The 20,772-nt window shown below is 40.9% G+C and overlaps 1 protein-coding gene across 3 annotated transcripts in view; it reads left to right on the top strand.

Annotated features, from left to right (window-relative positions):
* USP53 (ubiquitin specific peptidase 53) overlaps positions 1–20,561 on the top strand; it is a 33,390-nt gene extending 12,829 nt beyond the window's left edge. Inside the window, exons 7-15 of one of the 3 annotated variants that reach the window (XM_069459210.1) lie at positions 557–703; positions 1,458–1,607; positions 4,207–4,369; positions 4,837–4,989; positions 6,252–6,398; positions 7,438–8,176; positions 9,202–9,278; positions 17,888–17,984; positions 18,892–20,561. In XM_069459210.1, coding sequence (XP_069315311.1) covers positions 557–703; positions 1,458–1,607; positions 4,207–4,369; positions 4,837–4,989; positions 6,252–6,398; positions 7,438–8,176; positions 9,202–9,278; positions 17,888–17,984; positions 18,892–19,864 — 2,646 coding nt within the window. In that variant the 3' untranslated portion in view covers positions 19,865–20,561. The remainder of the gene's footprint in view (positions 1–556; positions 704–1,457; positions 1,608–4,206; positions 4,370–4,836; positions 4,990–6,251; positions 6,399–7,437; positions 8,177–9,201; positions 9,279–17,887; positions 17,985–18,891) is intronic. The other 2 variants (XM_069459211.1, XM_069459212.1) reach the window with 2 other exon arrangements.
* The last annotated feature ends 211 nt before the right edge of the window (positions 20,562–20,772 follow it).

Below are 20,772 nucleotides of genomic sequence, written 5' to 3'. Positions count from 1 at the left end.
GACTGCTTCAATGTTTGTAAGTTTGAAAGTAGACATTCAGAAATTATCATGTAAATATTCTCATACAGAATTTTTAAAAATATTAATTTAGATAACTTTATACCATGTGAGCTATTTATCTTAGCATTTTGTCTTTTAAAAAGTCTTAATTTTGTGAAGGATTTAAGGTAGCATGTATTGAATCTTTTCAAGGTCTGAAATTTGTCATTTGATTGGAGAGAAAGTTTCTTCTTTTTTTAAATGGACATGATAAATTTTATTTTGTCATCTGAATTGTTAATGACTTCCAAGGGTTTTATTTCTGCTTTTTTTATGTTTGAATTTTTACTTTAACAGATCTACAAAAATATCAAAGAATATTTTTTGATTTAAAATAAACTTACTATTTAATCAATAATTAAAACAAATAGCTTGTTAGAAGTCAGTTTCTAGTATACTGAAGAAGTAAATTTCAGGTATATGTTAAGATTGTCATTGTATGATACAAACTGTATAAGGTTTTGCCTGTGCTACATTTTTTGACAATTTCAAAACTTGCCTTTGTGTTTTTTTGTAGAGTAACTGTGGTCAAAAAATAAAAATCCGCCGTGTTTTGATGAATTGCCCAGAGATTGTTACGATTGGTTTGGTCTGGGACTCGGAGCATTCCGACTTGACGGAGGATGTTGTTCGGAATTTAGCAACGCATCTTTATCTCCCTGGGGTAGCTTACCCTTTCTCGTTCTTTTCTCTTTTATTTTTCATTTTCTCTGAAACATCTTCATATATTTGGATACTCTTATTTTTGTTTTTCAGAACTAAATTTCTTCCTGAGGGAAATAATATTGAGATGTGCTCTAGTAAAGATAAAGGGTCAAATCAGGCTAACTGGAATGTCTCTCAGTTACAGACTAAACTGTCTCATGCCCTTTCCCTCTTTTACTCCAGAATGATGATGATGGTAGATTATTTTTTATATGTACGATCATGATTATAAATATTAATATTTTTAATCTAGAAAAGTTTAAGATTTAAAATTCGTCTACAGCACTGGTCTTTTAATATGCTTGTTACTTTCTTAATATATTTTGAATTTGTTTATGTTACGATGAAAAATTGATGATTTTTTAAATAATGTGTTTAATGTATATTTAAATATGTGATTCAATCAAGAATTACCAGGAATGTGCAATTTATCTCACATTTTGAGTTTATATGTAAAGTGTCAGTCATATATTTAGATGCTGTATTACTAAACTAATTTGTAGTGAATTCATTTGATGAGACTTGAAGTTCCTGTAGATGAATTAAAAGTAGTAATCGTGTCAACGGTACAATGTTAGTGGTGCCTTGAGTAAGATATTGTTGGATTGGGGCAGTATGCACGAGAGATCTTTTTCATAACGATTCATCAAATTGTTGTTCCTCATTTTTAAAAAGATACAGTATTAAATCTATATTACTAATTTTTTAAACAGCTTTTTTATAGAGTCACTGATGAAAATGCCAGGAGTAGTGAACTTCACCTTGTGGGTGTGATCTGCTACACCAGCCGGCATTACTGCGCCTTTGCGTTTCACACCAAGAGCTCCAAGTGGGTGTTTTTTGATGATGCAAATGTGAAAGAGGTAAGTGGCACTTCCACTAACTGGAATTATTACCACGGTTTTTTGCTTTTTAGGGATAAATGATACAATGATACTCAAAATTATATTACGTAAAATAATAATAGATGAGCATAATGGTAACTATCAGTTCCAAACTTCCTTTTATTCTTTAAATTTAGTTTATTTTGAAGCTCACTTTCAAACGAGCCCATTTCCAGACTAATAAAAGTTGACTCATGAACGTTAGGGATCATACGTAACTGTCAGTGATACATAGTTACAGTATATGTTTCTTTGTGGATGAGTCACGATAATTTTATATCACTAGCGATGAAAACATGCTAGTCTTTTTTTTTTAATTCAAAATATTACAGGGGTGTAAATGTTTTTGGTTACATGGGTCACTTTTGTCATGCTTGAGTGAGGACTGTGAGTGTGCCCATCACCCAGGTAGTGTTCATTGTGCCCCGTTAGGTAGGTTTTGCCCCTCCCTCCTCCTTACTCCCCCTGCTTGATTTCCACTGTGTTTTATTTCCCTCCATGCATGTGTCGGTACCTGCAGCAGTGTGGACAGATCTTAGAAGCGTTATGCTTAGTGAAAGAAGCGAGACGTAAATGATTGTGTACTGTGATTCCATGTATATGGAATTCTGGAAGAGGAGAAAACAAAGTATAGGAAATAATAGATCCGTGATTACCAGAGACTGCAAAGGGGGAGGTACAAGGGAAGATTTTGGGGTGAGGATTACATGATTGTATGTATTTGTCAAAACTCACTGACTTACTATAACTAGATAATTTTATTTTATATATCTCAATAAAGCTGGTGAAAAAATTTTGGTATTCATATTCTAAAGTCTTTACTTTGCTTGAATTACTTAGCACTTGATACAGGAGTTTATTGGGAGTTCTGTCTTGAGTCCGTGCGTAGCAACATTTTGGAGTCCCTACTTTGCATCTCTGTAGTTTAAGCTGTCAAAATTTAGAGCAAGAATGAATGGGGTGTATAAATCACCCTGTGAGGTTTTTTGTGTTTTTGGTTTTTTTTTTTTTTTTTTTGAAATTGACTCCTCAAGTCTCAGAATCCCAGGTGAGGAGGGTAAACAGCTGAGTACGTGGAGTCTGAAAAAGCTCCTTGAGGTTTTTTTTAAAGGCCTCTACCCTGGAAAAGTATTTGAGAATGTCTTAGGGGAGTTTTCTTGTTTGGTTGGTTGATTTTGTTTTGTAAATTTATAGAGGTATAATTTACAAATGTTAAAATGCACCCCTGTTAAGTGTACAGTTTGGGTTTTGATGAATGTGGTCACCTCTGTAAACACCATGATCAGTACACAGGACACGTTCGTCACCCCAGGAAAGTTGCGTCATGCGCCTCTGCGGTCAGTCCCCCACTCTGCCCCAGGCCCAGGGGATCCCTGATGTCACCGTAGATGGTCTCTTACAGCATGTTTCTGGCTTTCTTCCTTCAGCGTCAGGTCTTTAAGGTTCATTCGTGCCGTTTGTATCAGGGCTTCGTTTTTATTGTGTTCCATTTCGTGGCCGTACAACAATTTCTCCAGTTGCCTGTTGAAGTGTGAATAGTCTTGGTGTGAACATATTTTTTTCCATTGCTCTTAGAGAATACCCAGAAGTGGGATTCCTGGGTTGTGTGCTAAGTGCATGTCAAACTTCACAAGAAGCTATCAAATTAATTTCCGACGCGAGTGTAACCAGTTTGCGTTTCCTACAGGCGGGGCACGAGAGTTCCCTGTTCCACATTCTTGCCAGCACCTCGTGTTGGTGTCTCTCATTTGAGCCCGTCCTGTGGTCGTGCGTCACCCGCTGTGGCTTTAGTGTGTTCCCTTGGGATTGGTCCTGGGCATCTTCTCATGTGCTGATTGATCGAGTGTTTAGCCAGTATTTCATATTGTATCATCTCCTTATTTCATATTGTATTATCTTCTTGTTCATGAGCTGTAGGAATTTGTTCTGCATGCCACTCCTTTGTTAGTTGTATGTTGCCTTTTTCAGTTTCTTACTGGTGTCTTTTTGCAAGAACAGAAGTTATTAATTAACTTTGATGAAATCCATTTTATAATTTTTTTTTTTCCTGTGGTTTGTGTGGTCTCCTAAGAAATCTTTATCTTCCCCAAGGGGAAAGATTTTCTCTTTTGATTTCTTCTGTAAGTTTCATGGTTTCTATGTGATCTGTTCTGAGTTAATTTTTGTGTTTTGTAGGGTACAGAATTAAAGTTCTTTTTCTCATATGGCTGCCTGGTTATTCTAGCATAATCTGTTGAGAACATTCTTCTGTGTTTCTCCATTGAATTGCCCTGCAATCTTTGCCGAAAGTCAGTCAACTGTGTGCACGGAAATCTTCTAAAATTTGACGATTAAGACTTGTTATAGAAAGTCTGTAATCTTTTCCCATCAATTTTTAAATGATAACATTTAAAAGATTTTTATTTAGACTATTTACTAAATAACAATTAATTATTATATAGTAGGGTGGACACATGAACTGGTAGCATCTGAATGTCTTTAAAAATTTTTTAAATACAAACTAATTCAGAGTCTCTGACTTTTCATATAATACATTGATTACAAGTGTTTTATTTAAATTCACTGTGGTTTTTTAAAGGTTGGCGCTAGGTGGAAAGACGTTGTCTCCAAGTGTCTCCGATGCCACTTTCAGCCGCTGCTCCTGTTCTACGCGAACCCGGAGGGCACAGCGGTTTCCACCGAAGACGCCCTTAGGCAGGTCGTCAGCTGGTCACAGTACAAGTCTGGCGCAGAGAGCATGGGTAATTCTTGTCTTTATTAATTTGTCAGTGTTTTCCATTTAACTAGGAATATTAATACACTGGATATAAAATGAATGTTCAGGATAATTTCAGATTCAAGTTTCAGTAGAGTGGAGTTCAGGAAAATGTTAGCATTTGTTGTTAATCTTTAGAAAGGAACCTTTCCTCACCAGTGGGCTCAGAAGTACCTTCACGAGTCTCCTTCTGTTCGGGTCACACAGGCACAGAAGAGGCTGCTTGGCTGGTAGCTCTTTCTAGCAGTAAATTTTAAGTGATTGAGTAAACTGGAAAAGTCCAAAGCAGTTAGGCCATTTTTGGATGCATTACAGAGCTTGTAGAAATCGTTAAGCAATGTCAGTCCTCTAAGTTTTAGGTACTTTTGTCTACAGTTAAAAAACGTCTGAAACGATGATTCAAACATCTCTTCTACTGATGGGAAGGGAATGATACATTTTTATCTTTTGAAGGATGTGAAAAGCCCACAGTTTATAAGTCAGATAATTCAAAAGAAAATGGATTTGGTGGTCAGGCAAAACAGAGAGAACATCAGAAATTTCCAACCGATACTATTTCGTCATTTAATCGGAGCCACATTCAGACAAGTGGAGGGAGAGGACCAGGTATGTGTTTATATTGTCATTTTTACGTGGTCCCTGACCAGCTGAGCGTCCTCCTTTCCTCATTTACTGGGGGGTGCTGAGCTGGCTTGCCTTGGCCAGAAGAGAAAATAACAAGTAGGTAACAAAATGTGGTCTTTGACTTCTGTGTTTCTCTGAGAGCTGCGGTTTTCCCGACCGGTTTGATTTGAAGGTGTGTGAGGGTCTCCGCGTGCTCAGAGCTGCGGGAGGCCCGGGGTAGTCGGGACGGTTACCAAAGGAAGCTGTGCTGTGGCTTTTCCTTCCAGGAGCTAGTAATCAACTTGGAGAGTTGATAATCTGGCAGATACACCAACATTAAATTCACTGTTGGTGAATGCAGCCGTAGTTCACAGTTACCATAGCTGCAGTTTGTTCTCAACCCCATGTTTATTCACCTCTCTCTCGTTGTCGTTCCGTGACTTTAATTTTCACAAGCCACCTTCTGTGACTTGGGTCGAAGTGAGACATCACAGCACCGTGTGTAGTTGTGGTTTGGAAACACATGAAACTCTTAATCGTGTGGATGTTCAGGATGATTTTATAAGCAACCGATTTAAATATATATTAATGAAATAACGTCTATCCATAAAAGTAACCCATTCAATCAAGGGTCGTAAGATCCAGAATTAACAGTTATCATCCACAAAGAACGACAATAAAGGCTTTTAAAAATTCTTAATGAAACTGTCACTTTTTTCCTCTCATGGATTGTTGATATTCTTTAACACATTTTTGTTTTTCAAAAGACACCCACTTTTAAGCCCCAAAACAGTGTGAGTGGGTGTTTGAGAACGCAAGCATTGGAACCAGACAGCTTGGGTTCACATTCCAGTTCAGTACTGACACTGGAGTGAGTCTCTGATTTCTCTCTGCCTCAGTTTCCCTACTTGCAATGGAGACAGTAATTGTACCCACCGCAGAGGTTTAAGTGAGTCAGACACGTGGAAACAGTGACCACTTGGTTACCTGGAGCTCTTGCTATTTTAATGGCAGGTGTGTTGGTTCCTCTGTACTTGCTTTAGGGGCCACATAAGAAGTTTTAAAACACAACATGCACCTCCATTGTCAGGAGAAATCGTGTCACTTTTTTTTTTTTTGGTTAAGCATAAAAATGAGCTCATTGTTTAATTAATGTTCTGTGTTTAATATGTAACATCTGAAAATTTTTATGTAGTTCAAATGTTACTTTTGTTGAGCAATTTGAAAAATGATCTGTATTATTATAAGAATGATTTCTTTTGCAGTTAAATTAAGTCACATTGATCAAAGGGATAAGATAAAAGACATTTCCAGAGAATGTGCTCTAAAAGCTATTGAGCAGAAAAACTTACTTTCTTCACAAAGGAGAGATTTAGAGAAGGGACAAAGAAAAGATTTAGGCCGACATAGAGGTAAGTTAAGAGCTTATAGCATTCATCTAAAATAGGGCTGCTAAAAATCTTATTTTAAAACTGAATTTTGTAACTTTAGTATAATTTAATATAATTGCTTTGTCTATTTATATATTTACATATTTCTTAGTATGATTTCTTAATATACCCATACTAAATCTAAAAATGCAAAATTTTCGTGGTTCTTGTTTAATTCTAGCCTGGGACACTTGTGTTTATATCTTGATGTTTTAAACTTTATTTGTAGATGTAATTCACTCATATGGTACATTCAAATAACTAAGGAAGGTTAGAAAATTAAGTGCAAAGAGCTTCCTTTCCAGCAATCCCTGCCCTTCCCTCTGTTCACTGTTACTAGTTTACAGTTCATGTAGGCATGTTTTACGTTTTAGGGTTTAATTCCCTTTTCTTTATGGACACAGCGTAATTTCACTGTTACTGAGAGACCTTAAAGAATGATGTAAGAGTTTTGCTGGGGCGACACCCTTGCACATGCCCCTTCGAATGCTTTTTGTTTATGGCCACGGCGTAAAATCCTCTTGGAGGAATTGCTGGGTCAGGGTTTGTTAATTTTAGTTTTGACCGGTGGGACTCAGTTGCCGTCCTGAGACGCTGGACCAGTGGGCACGCCCCAGAGCAGCGCTTGGACGCCTGTTTCTTCACACGCTCAGTAATTGAGTTAACAAACTTAAATCTTTACCAGTACAAGAGGTGGAAAATATCTTATTTTTATGATTTTTGTTAATTCTGAGTGAGACAGAATGCTTATTTTTTTTAAAAAAAACAGCTTTAAGTATATCATGAAATTATTTTTTTAAGTTCTTTTATACCTCTATGAATGCCTTCTCATTAAGCAAAAATAGGGACTGAAAAAAGCACTTTTTAATCTCAAAATAGTATGTGATATCATTTGCTTTTAATTCTTAATCTAAAACTGCTTAACGTTTCTTCTCGAATAAGGTATTTGGCTTGTCACTAAAAAGTGGCTTTGAGGAATAGTTTATTTGTTTTTGTTTTTTTTTTTTCGTTTGTTTTTAAGATTTGGTTGAAGACGACCTTTCACATTTCCGGTCCGGGTCACCTCCTGCCACAAATGGCTTGAGACAACACGGGAACCCGCGTGTATGTCGCAGTCAAGGGAAAGGACCGTGTAAGCATGATCGCGTTGCCGGTCACGGTCGAGCCCCTGCACAAACAGTAAGTTCAAGCAAAGCCCAGGCTCCCGCCCCGGGACAGAGGACAGCTGGCAAGGGCAGGAGTGACGGCGGCGCTGGGTACGAGACCGACAGCGGCCGGGAGTCCAGGGATAAGGGAAGCAGCTGTCACAGCAGCAGCAAAAGCCGGAGCCGCGGCTGGAAACCCATGAGAGAAACGTTAAACGTTGACAGCATTTTCAGCGAAAGTGAGAAAAGACAGCCCAGCCCGAGACACAAAGCAAACCCCAGTAGCAAGCCCACGTGCAGCACGGAGCAGGGCTGCGGTGATGGGCCCAGAGAGGGTCCCGAGCAGAAGGGTCTAGTGACCATTTCTGAGGACGGGACGAAGCAGGAGACGGGAAGCGGGAGTTCGCTGGAGTCTGACGGGAAAGGAGCGGAGAGAAGCAGGGGCCTGGCGGAGAGCCAGGCGCACGGGGACAGCTGGCACATGCAGAGGACCGAGTCCGGCTACGAGAGCAGCGACCGCATCAGTAACGGGTCTGCTAACCCGGACTCGCCCGTCGCCGACGGCCATGGCGCGGGGACGGACGTCGGTGGTGCCAGAGAAGCCGTGTTCTTCAGGTACTACGTGAGCTGAGTCAGTGGTTTTCCACCCGCCACCCTTTCTCGTTGGTTATTTGAAGTAATTCTTAACATCTGGGTTAAGTGTAACGGAAACAGCACGAGCTTAGCATAAAGAAACCTGAGCTACTGCAGTGTATTTAGTATTTCAGATTTCTGTTTTTAATAGTTAATTCCAAAAATAACAACAACTGTTTATTTTTAGAAAATTTGGAAAGCGCAGAAATACATGACCATTGTCATCCCCGCCAGCTACTGATGTTATACTACAGGTTTGAAAGCGTAGACTTCAGTTGGTTTCATGTCGGTCGTTAAACTGATTGTTTAATTCTTCAATCTGTTGTAATTCAGAGTTGGGGCTGTTTTCTAATGTCAGTTCCACAGAAGAGAGATTTTCCTTTTAGCAAGTATAAAAGAATTTGGACAAAGTTTAACTAAGTTTGTGTTCAATTCATTAAATACATTTATTATGTTACAACATGTTAGCACATCAACACTTCTCCATGTAACCTCTGAGACGCTTCCACAGCTTAGTGGCTGATGGCTGTGGTCCGTCTAACCAGTTTTTCTGCTTGTAATTCTTCTAAAACATTAATTTGATATTAGCTGGTGTTTGACCACAGTTGTTATTAAAGGGTAGCTTTGCAAAAATCAACTGCTCATGTTTTATTAAAATATTTCAATAAGGACTTGAGGAAACATTTTTTACTTGACAGGGTAATTTCATAGCACTCCCTAGGAAGCGGTGGCCTGGAGTAGTAGAAAGATTAGAACTTTGTAACCAGGTGGACGTGGATTTTAATTATTGGGCACATTAATTTGACTTTTGCAGCCTCACTCTCCTATTGTGAAATGAGGATAACTACTTTTAAGTGTTGTGAGATGTAAATTAAATAATGTACGTTCATCCCTCCCACTGTGTGCACTTAGCATACAATAATTGCTTAACCGATGTTGTTTTCTTTCTTTTTCTTAGGATAACTAAGATAATCTGTGTTTGGTATGTGTTCTGCTTTATTTTCTAGTGACCAGATCAAGGCAAACAACCTAAATAACGAAGGCGTGGACTGTGCGTCCCTTCAGAGCAAAAACCACCCAGAAGGTAGAAAGTTCGTTTAAATATATTGTAATAGTGGGAGTAGAGAATAAATTGCAGTAATTTGTTTCCTGCTGTGATATACCTAAGACAAAATCCTATATAGATGGCTATAAAATTATTTTAAAGTAACTTTAAAATATCTATAAACAAATTTCATTTTTATTAGGTTCATGTATCATATTTTAATGAAATATATGTAGAAAGAAGGGAATCAGCGTTCTTTTTGGTATGTATATTATCCACGCATGCTGTATTTTTCACATTTTCTGCACAAAGTTATTGGTTTTGTGTCTCACTTCTTACTTGGTTACGTAAACATTGCTTTTGAAGCTTGCAGCCTTTTTGAATGTGCTTTTGGGATACGTCTTTAATGTTACGGTGTTAATAGCATTAGATGCTTTCCGTTTCTATTTAGGTGATGAAATCTTTGAGTCATTTTTTTCCCAGTAGCTGCTTGCATTTCAAGTTTCTATACTAGAGACCCTTGAACAGTGATTTGGGATTCAAGCAGGCAGGACTGTCTGTCTACCTATGGCAGCTTAACACTTTACTTTTACCTAAGAAAAGGGACATTTCTGTGTTTGCAAAGAAAAAGGTCATGATCTGATTGTTCAGAAACTGTGATCCATAGAATATTGGTCTTTCTGACCCCCCCTCCCCCCGCCACTTTCTAAATAACGTCCGGGTGAGATCGGCACACAGAGAGATCGGTAAGTTTTGCTTTGAGATAAGAGCAAGGAAGACAAGACTGGTCCTGTTACTGCTGATAAGGTTATGAGCGATGAGGGGAGTTGGGAGCGTTCATGCCGAAAGGCTCCGAAGGATGGGAAGAGCTGTGGGGGAAGGAGCCGTATCCGGCATGGTGGGCAGGTTCTGGGTTACACAAGGGTAGTGACTTCGCAGCCTCGATGTGTGAACGCGAGTTTGTTTCTTGTCCACGACGCGTGTCCAGTGGAGTCCCGGGCCCCACTCCGGGCCCCGCGCTCACGGGGTCGGGTGAGGCCGGGGAGGTGAAGGAAGACGCACCAGGGAGCATCACCCTCGAGCTCTTAGAACTTCAAATGAAGAGTAACATACGCACTTCCCGCCACTTCTCATCGGCCCGGACAAGTGTTCTAACCAGGCCTCGTTTCAAAGAGGGCAGAAAAGTGCAATTTTATAGGTGCCTGGAAATCTGTCGCAGCGTGCGTGAGCGGCCTCGATGGGTACCGCGGGAATCAGGAACAGACAGACTGGGAAACAGCCTTCTGGAAAGTTCAGTTTGGAAGCAGTAACTATGTAGTGGTGTGGGATGATGGTAGGTGGTTTGTTAGCAACATACGGCAGCCCAGAAGCAAAGAAAATTAGATGTTTGCATGTGTCCGGGGTTTAGGATTGTTTTGGGGAGCACGTGTCTGGAGGGTTTGGGGGAGAGGGGTCGAGGAAGACGATAGCAAAGAGATTATTGATACTGAAGGTCAAAGACAATGTTTTCAGATTTTAGAATTCAAAGGAATAGAAGGGATATAATTTTTCACAATAAAAGATGGCCGTGAACAGCCAATTTCAAAGTTTTCTAGTGTTTATCATCCTTAAGGCTTTCGTGGAGATTATTTTTCAGGTCGCACACAGTGAATGTGATTAAATGTTAAATTATTTTGTTTTCATCAACTGGTATAATATCAGAAGGAAACACTTATATTAAGGAAATCACCTTCCTTTCGCATATTAGAATGTCTCGCCTGATAAAATCTGATAAAAGTCTGGTAACCAAGTATTGCAGGAAACGGTGAAGGGTTGGCCAGAAATCACAGCAGAAGTCGGTGAGGCTGAACAATACCCGCGAGTTCAGTGCTCTTTACAGAATAGTGCTTGCTTCCTGAGAGCTGTGAAAACACAAGGTCACAGGGACTGTGGCGGTCAAGAGTGCGTTGCTGTTCGAGCTTTGCAGTGGGTTCCCCATTTAATGTGACAAGAGTGTCTGCGTAGTACACTCAAAAATCTTTTTTATTGTGGTGAAATATACATAACAAAATTTACCATTCTGTTTCTGTTTCTAAGTACATAGTTTAGTGTCATTGAATACATTCACATGGTTATGCAATCGTCACCACCATCCAGCCCCAGAACTTTTTAATCTTCTTAAACTGAAATTCTCTACCCATTAAAGAGCAGCTCCCCACTCTGTCCTGCCACCAGCCCCTGGCAGCCACCATTCCACCTTCCGTCTCGGAATTGGGGTGCTCCACTTCATAAAGGTGGGATTATGCAGTACTTGTCCTTTTGTGTCTGGGTTATTTCACTTAATATAACGACCTGGGGGTTCATCCATGTCGTAGCACTTATCAGAACTTTATTCCTTTTGAAGACTCAGTGATATTCCGTTGTGTGATAAACCACAGCTTGTTCATCCATTCACCTGTTGATGGACATTTGGGCTGTGACGCCTGTTGGCTGTTGGGAGTGACGCTGCCGTGAACACTGGTGTGGAGTGTTAAGTCCCCGACTTCAGTTCTTTTGCGTATGTGCCCACAGGTGCAGTTCCTGGGTCCTGTGGTGGTTCTTAACCCTTTGAGGTGCTGCCTGCTACTGTTCATGGCAGCTGCCCCATTTTACGTCCCACCACCCGTGTGCAGGGGCTCCTGTTTCCCCGTGTCCTTGTCAACGCTTGCTATTTTCTTTTTTTTTTTTTTAAATAAGTATCTTATTGTGGTTTTATGTAACCCAGTCTTAACTAAATAAATTACACTGCTTTAAAGTTATTTTTTATTTAATAAACTTCAGAGCCTACCATTGTTCTCCAAGCCAGTCTTTGACTCGAGAACTGCTGTGTGTGTTGCGTTGCGCCCTGGCGTATCTGTGTCGTAGCCTCTCCTCCAGTCTGGGACTGAGGATAGGTGGGGAAGCAATCCAGGAATTATTCCCCAAGTTACAAACCTGCCTGGCATGGTCCCTGCCCCCAAGGCTCAGTTTAGTCTACGTCTGTGCCTGTGTGTGATTTCTTGGTTCTCTCCCATTTTTCATGTATAAAATGAGGGCACAGTTACATTATTAACCTAATTATTATTATTGCCTTTGGAGTCTGCAGTACTTTGCTGAATCTCAGCTGATTCTAGAAGTCAGGATCCTTTCATGCCTAGAGTCCCGATCTTGTAAATGACAAAATAAGAGTGAAAGAAGTTAATCAGTGATCGAAAAAAATTGTTAATTCCCTTATTTCTGTTTTTTTTTTTTTTTTTTTTTTTTTGAGACAGAGCCTCACTCTGTTGCCCAGGCTAGAGTGAGTGCCGTGGCGTCAGCCTAGCTCACAGCAACCTCAAACTCCTGAGCTCAAGGGATCCTCCTGTCTCAGCCTCCCGAATAGCTGGGACTACAGGCATGCACCACCATGCCCGGCTAATTTAATTTTTTCTATATATATTTTTAGCTGTCCATATAATTTCTTTCTATTTTTAGTAGAGATGGGGGTCTCGCTCTTGCTCAGGCTGGTCTCGAACTCCTGAGCTCAAACGATCCGCCCACCTCGGCCTCCCAGAGTGCTAGGATTACAGGCGTGAGCCACCGCGCCCGGCCCCCTTATTTCTTATCATACAAAAAAAGTCTGTGCCTCCACATTCTTAAATATACTATCCTTACTATTGTTAAATCCTAGAATTAGTTAAGTGACAGATTTTATTGGAAGAGTTTATACAGATTTTCTCTAAGATATTTTTTTTGCCAAACTGAAGAGTTTGTTTATTTAAAACAAATACATTAGAAAGTATATTTAGAGAAAGAGGCACTTTTATCAGTCGATTTTCTTTCTGTGCACGTTAAATTCTTTTAAGGGTTTCACAGACTGATAACATTCTTTTCTGTTGCTGTGGCCCACCGTCAGCAACAAATGTATTTTTTAAAGCATATTTATAAACTTTCAGGATTGAAATTTAATTTGTAGCAAAATAGCAGTGTTTGTTTTTCTTTTAAATTATAATCCCGGTGAGAAAAGTTGTTACTGACTTCCTGCCTTTTTATTTCATGACATCCCCAAATTTAGGTATCTGATGGTATATATTATTATGTATTAAAGTATGTCCCTCCTCCCTTTTAATAAATGATAAATTTAGCCAGAAATATTTATCCAAAGTTTTGTGATTATTCTGACATATTCCAATTTCATTTAAATGTACTTTTACTATAAACAAGGTCATTGATTAAATTATTTCTTTTGAGTGGTCGGGGTTTATAGTTGCAGTATTGCCAATATATTCTGGCATCTCACTATACAAGAGTAAAGATCACATTGTCTAGACCAGCAGTCTGGTTTTATTGCTATATAAATCTCTTTTAAACCTAGGTCATTTTTTCCAAATGAAAAATGTATTTAGATTTCTTGACGATTTCGCTTGGGGTTTTTTTTTGATGCAGTCTCAAAATCAGTGTTATGAAAAGCTTCTTGCCTTGACATTGAGCGTGTTTCTGTGCCGGGTGTTAAAATCAGACTATGTCAGATTAGCAGATAACCTGGAGCCAGTATTCTCCTGTGAAGACACACGGAGGTCTGGGTCAGCAGAAGAGAAAAATAGCACGTCTATTTTTAAGTTAGTTCGAATTCTGAAGTCAAACCGCTTGGCTGAATGCCAGCCACAGTGATACCAGACTTTCAGACATGTTCATCAAACCTCTGCTGCCTCCTGCTGTCCGTTGTGTGGATACTGTAATAAAAGTAAAGAATCATTCAAGCATTAAATACCTTTTTCTTATTGGTGAATATTAAACTTGAAATTATGGATAAGCTAAGAAATAAACATAATTTCAACTTAAACATCATTCAGGCTTTAAGCGTTGAAAAATGATTGAGATGCTTTTTGACATTACTTATTAACATTTCTTTTTTGAAATGATAAAATAGGTGTTGAAGAGAGGGAGAAAGTTTCTGAGCCTAAGGCAGCGTGTCAGGCTCACCCCCAGCTGTTTTCTTAAGCATGAAAAATGCATATTCCTTCTAGAAACTGTCTGGGATCAGTTTTACTGCCTTTGCGAGGTTTTCTGAGTGTGGCACTTGCAGGCTTGAGATGGGGGCGGGGAGGGGATAAGATTTGTCTCAGTTCATCCTTGTCTGTCCCTGGGCCAGCGAGCTGGGACGTGGGGTGGTGGTGAGAGAGATTGACAAGAGGGAAACGTATGTTTCTCACGCGGTTGTGATTCTGCAGGTGAATGTGTGCTAGACATTGCGCCACATACCGGGCCAGCCTCTGCAGAAGCAGTAACAAAAAGGCACGTGTCACACAGTCAGAGAGCTTGCTGCAGTGCACTGTAAGCCAGAGTGTTAAGTCTGAAATGAGGTGATTTGTGTTCCCCTTTGTTCTACCACCTGAGGTTTTTTTTTTTTTATTTACTACGTGAGCCATGACCTACAGGGTATTGAATTCTCATGTCTATCACATGGCTCTTGGAAATTGCTTCCACGATTTAACTTACAGAGCCTGATCGTGATCCAATACAGATTGTTTTCGTAGGGTAAATGTTTATACGTTTGATCGAGTGTAGACTCCAGTTGAATTTTGAGTGACAGTGTGGGTTTTTAAAAATGTACCCAGAAGGTCAATTTAGGGATTATAGAAGCATCTAAGACAGAGTTCTCTGTTATTTAACAAATAAAGCCACTGCTTTGAGAACTTTGATTTTGTATTCTTTTGTCTTCTTTGTGGTCTTCAGTTCGTAGATTTGGTGTAGGGTAGATGAGACTAGAGAATGAGAGGAGACGGCGCAGATGAACGTGATGAAAAGGGCCACTGGATACATGGGGGCCTGCAGGAAACGTCCTAGAAATGTCATGGAAATTACGACAATGTTTCAGTATCTTCTGTGGCCATCAGCATGTTAAAACATGTCGTGCTATTTCATGTTCAGACTAATGACCTCGTTCCCTGGGAAGGAGATTTAGTGCCGTGACTTGGTGTGTCGATGGCTTGTGCAGAGGGCCTGCGGGGTGTGGCAGGAGCACACTCAAGTGCTTGGGAGCTGGCCCTGGACCTGGCTTGAGAGCCGCTGCTCACCTGCTGTGTGGCGTTGGTTGAGTCAATTAACTTCTCTGAGCCTCAGTCTCCTCGAGTGCAGAAATGGCAGCTGTTTCACAGAATAGTCGTAACTGAGGTTTTAAAGGATTAAATGTCATCCACTAGAACAGCAGTCTTCAAACTTTTTGGCCTCAGGATATGTTTATACTCTTAGAAAAGGATTGATGAACTCAAAGAGCTTTTGTTACTGTCACCAGAGGTAACAGCAGCAATTCTTTGTAAGTATTGGGAAGTTGCAGAACTTAACCTTGGTGGATTCAAGTTCTCCAAAATTCTTACTTTCATTTAAAAGCTTGAATTTTATCATCGGCAATAAAGATAACCAGGTTTTTTTGTTTTTTTTTTTCCCCCAATGAAGTGGGGAAAAAAGACAGGTTCACGTCTTTTTGTTTTCGAGAAAATTTCTGCCAATACCTGTGTCTGAATGACCAAAGTGTATCCGTCGTCTTTTCAGGTAAAAACGGTGCTGCGTGACACCGGTTAAGTTCAGCTGCTGAACCATCCAGACTGTCCTAGAAATGCTTTTCCACGAACCGACTGTCGTGCTTGGTGTGCAGCGAAGGTGCTTCACGCACAGTTCCCGCTTCCTCAGAATGATAAAAAGACGTGTAAATCAAGTAAATCAACAACGTAAATAATTTTTGCTGCTTCATCAAGCATTAAGTGAAACTGGCTTTTTTTTTTTTTTTTTTTTTCCTTCAAAAAACCACAACCGTGCAGCAATGAAGGCTACGATTATTGTAGCACAATTCGGTGTCATTGCCTAGAATCATACCAGCGGTTTTACCCGTCATTGTTTTTGCACCACCAGTGTAAATGTCAACATAGTCAAAAAGAAAAAATAACATCTTAGTATTATTATGAAAATAGTCTGATTTCATAGACCCCCCTCCCCGCCTCAAAGGGTCTTAGGGACCTTCAGGGTTCCGTGGCTACACTTTGAGAACTGCGGGACTGGAATACTATGAGACTTGGTACATACCGGGCGTTCCGTGAATTGTGTCTATAATTGTGTGGATTGTGCTATTGTGTGGATACGTGACCAACATAACTAAGCAGTTCTCTAGTTTTCCTTCCTGTTAGTAAGATAAGTAGGATAATGGTGTTCACAAAGTAGTTAACTCCAAAGATACTTCTGTGCTTTGTTCTTACGATTTTTCTATCACCATCCTGGTGCCCGGGTTCCTTGTGCCTTTAGCAAAGGAAAAGCTCTCTGCAGACCTTCAGGTTCTCAGATACGAAACACTCGCTCTCCCATAAGGGGGTATCGAAAACCGGGGTGGTCTTCGGTAAGTTTCTGTATTAATTCAAATGTCTTAGTTCCCTTTTCTTCATCTTTACCCTATAAAATAAATTTTGGCTTTCAGGGTTTTGTTTGTTCAGTTGGGCCTACTTTATCGATAGTCCAGAATTAATTTTATCTAGCTGTATGAAAGAGTAGAGGGCAATAGCCATTTTTATTAGTGCTGTTTTGGTTAAGATTAATATTTTGTAGAGAAAAATCCAAATGTAGATGGTGTTTTCCTCTGAACATTGATATTGCCAAAGGCCGTCAGTTTACTCTCCCAGAATCACTGCTCAGAGAGAAAAGAAACAGATCTGCTGTATTTTACCTGACACCATGTCGGCCTTTTGGCCTGAATCCTAGCTACTATAGTTTAAAAAAAGAGAGAGAGAGAGAGAGAAAATGCTTAATTTGGAAGCTGAGCTCTTACCATGTACCAGGCTTGGAAGTGACAAGAGTCACCTTGTAAATTAGTATAACTTTTTTCATAATGCTGTTGAATTTAAAAACTATTTGGTGCCCGTTACCCGTCAGAACTGGAGATAAGTAATACTTACAAGGAGACAGTATGGCATCACGGTTAAGAACGTGGACTTTGGATCATACCAATCCAGTTCTGCATTTGCTGGCTGTACGGCCTTGGGCAAGGTACTTACTCGGCCTTTCTAAGCCTCTGTCTTCCCATCTGTCAAATCCAGATGACGGTAATTTCTTACAACTTGATAAGCAGTCAATACATGATGGCTAATTAGTAGTGGTATAATGTTTGATATGCCGTCGTTATAACTTCCCGCCCATTTTGACTCCCTTGAAGTTCCTAATGCTCCTACGAGGTAGATAAAGAGGATTTACCATCCCATCGTATCGGTGAGGAAACGAGATTGGGCGGGGTTGGGAGGCTCGAGCACCAACCCTTAGTTAGTCCAGACTTCAGCCCAAGCCACCTGTCTTCAAACGCTGGGTTTTCCCGTCATAACACGCTATCAGTGAGGATCATGTCGCATGTCACAGGGGAGACACACAGTTCCACGTGACCCAGCGGGAACAGCACTGCGCTGGCCTTGCCGACACCCTCCAGCGACGATAAACTAAAGAATGAACCATGAGTTTCGTATAAAGGGTTCAAAGAAGAGCTGTCATGTTAAGTCTCGAAGAATTCATTTTTGTTTGTTTTTTATTTGGAAGAGAATTCTCTATTTCTAGAAAACTTTGTATTTAGAGAAGCATAAATGGAATAAATTCTGTAAGATCATTTAAGTAATTTTTTTTTTCCCCCCTCCCCGCCACAGGCTCTAGAAAAGAACTCCAGGGCCCGGAAGCAGGCCGTAAACCTCATGAGCTCCACCCAGAATCACATCTCCCGATAAAAAATCATGTGCCAAAAAGGTAGATATTTGGAAATAAAACCCTTTTCCCTAAACGCACGTGTGTCATGGGAACGCTTTATCGGAAGGGCAGGAGCAGCGGGCCTAGTGTCACGATGCCTCCTTGTTGGGGATCAGTGGTGGGGTGTGGCCCGAAGGGTGGAGGCCACAGAGTGCCAGGTGCAGTGTCTGGTGGTCTGTTTTGCAGTCTTACGCGGTGGGGAGCATTTTGCAAAAAAGAAGACATTTGAGGCTTAGATTAAGTAAGGTGCCCCAAGGAATGGAGCTAAGATTTGATTACAGCTCTGTCTACCCAGCAAAGCCTCAACTCTTTTTAACCATTCTATTCTAATTCAATGCCATGTAATTCATATTAGAAAAATAATTTGCAATGTGGTGTCATTTATCTTTACCTTAGAAGATAATTATTAGAGGTAATCTTCATTAAATTATTTTAAATTAGTAGACCGCCCTTACAGCGTAATACATCAAAATTCAAATACTTCTACCTCTGTTGCCTTTAAACTTTGGAACGTTGGTGGGAAGGTGTTGGGGAGCACCGAATTCCTTGGTTGTGGTATTTTCCTTAAGTTCTGTGCTATATTTTAGTACAAATGAATGTAATCTCAGTGTTTTCCAGTTGAAATGAGCTCTCAAAACTCCACCTCTAATTATTAGAAGTATGATTTTGGTAGTGATGGATGATTCTGGTAAGCATTCGTGTATTCTGTCTGGCATGAAGATTTTTGGATTCGGAGCAAGTTGAAAATGTTAATGGTTGCAACTATCTTCCCCTTTCTGTTATGTTAAAGAAGATGAATATAAACCATATATTGGGAGAATCAAACCACAGGACAAATGTTTATTTTCCTCCCGTTTCGCCTGTTTGCACACAGTGTTTCAGCCTTGTTTTTATTTTCATACATTAGGTCACATGTCTGTGAGACCGATGGCAAGTCACTTCCTTCGTCCGGGCCACACACCCTCAGGGACCACCATGCCCGCCAGCCAGATGAACAGGAACCGGGAAGACCAAACGAGTGCCGATGTTCTGCGTGGCGGAGCATAGAAAATTCCGAGAGGAGAGCTTTGCCCCTTCATGGTGAGAACTCTGCTTCTGGGAAGAGGGGGAGCAGCAGCGAGCCGGTCTCCCCGTCTTCACCGTGGTCCTCACGCCCGAGAACCCCTGGGTCAAAGCCAGAAACGGCCCCCGTCATCCCGCAACAAGACGTGGCAGAACAGGGTCAGTCTGCGACCTCTCTGTCCAGGGAGCAGGTGGCTCAGTTGGCCTGCAGATCGGACGGCTGTCAGATGCCAAAACTCCTTTGCCAGAATCCGCCGCCCCCTTTGCCACCAAAGCAGCACGCCGTGACCAGGGTGCCACCACGGCCGGAGGGAGGTGAGCCTCCACTCGCCGTCCGCCGTCCAGACGTGTTGGAAGCCGATTCCTCGAGTCTTCCCAGGCGCGGTCTAAGTTCGGCTTCAGAACCAGGTGGGGCAGGGAGCACGGACGCGAGTGACAAGAGACGGAAGGGGACGTGGCAGGTGAAGGAATTCGCTGGCAGCCCCTCAGAGCCCCCGTCCAGCCCCTGCGCCGGGTTCCAGGCAGACTCAGGTGCAGCCGACGCATTTTGCCAACGGGGACTGGACCCCGGCTCTGCGCGGCCGAGCGGGCCGGTTTCGTTAACGACCTATTTTTCGGTTGACGGCTGCATGACTGACACGTACAGACTGAAATACCGTCAGAGGCCCACGCTCTGGTCTCCGGGCGGCGGTGGCCTTTGTGACGACAGTTCTCCGCCTCAGAGCGAAAGGCGGCCAGGACCTGGGTCACACGACAGTCTCGATTCCAGCCGCCCTTGCGAGCCGGGGTGTAAACCGGGCATACGTTGTAACAGATAATGACAGAATCCAGGCTCGGCAAGCTGCTTCCCCGAGGCCGCTTAAATACAACAGGAACCTACTGACCAAACCCAGTGACACGAAGTCAAGCCCACGGCGTTTTTGAAGTCATCCATCACGTTATGTGTGTCTGTGTGTGTGTCTGTGTGTGTGTGTATAATTTATATAAGGCTTTATGACGATCAATTTATCAGATACTTTAGAAATTCCCTTTGAATAGTCTTGGCATGCCTTGAAAAATAGAAGATTGGGGTACATAACAATTCATTTGCCATATGCTACAGTTGAATAAAAATGAAATCTGTCCCTCTGTTGTGTGGCTACTAACCAGTATTAAACTAACCAGTACTCGTGTGGAGATTGTAAACTGTGCTAACGGCAAAATACCAAGTGATACATAGTTTATCTAGTCAAAGACGTTTTGGTTTATGAAGAAGCACTTTCTGATGGGTGACCCAAAGCGGGCTTCACCCATGTGTTTTTGACTTCTGTGATAGTCTACTACGTACGATCCCTTTAAGTGTCTTAAAAAAAAAAAAAATTTGATCCTTGAATTTGATAGCATTAAAAAAATGCCTTAATGATTACAGGTTTTAAATTAAATTTTCAAAGTCAGACAGAACTTAACTTTGCTCCTGGAACCTTTCTCTTCAGAATATCTAGCTAATACAAATTAGGCCTTCAACTATTACATGTATTCATAAATACTGTCTCAGCTATGTAAGCTAAAAAGTTAAAATACTTTAAACTGTAGTATATTTATTTATCTTGTTACATTTTTAAAAAAAATTTCATATGAAATGTGAATGGTCTTTATCTGGGTTTGGTGATGCCGGGTTGCTGATCACCAGTGTGGGAAATAAGAGGAATCCTCCTTCTGGGCATGTCCCTGTCACTGCCTACACATC

The sequence above is a fragment of the Eulemur rufifrons genome, chromosome 26, assembly GCF_041146395.1.
Source record: "Eulemur rufifrons isolate Redbay chromosome 26, OSU_ERuf_1, whole genome shotgun sequence".
NCBI classification, from domain to species: domain Eukaryota; kingdom Metazoa; phylum Chordata; class Mammalia; order Primates; family Lemuridae; genus Eulemur; species Eulemur rufifrons.
This window is presented reverse-complemented; position numbering and strand designations above follow the sequence as displayed.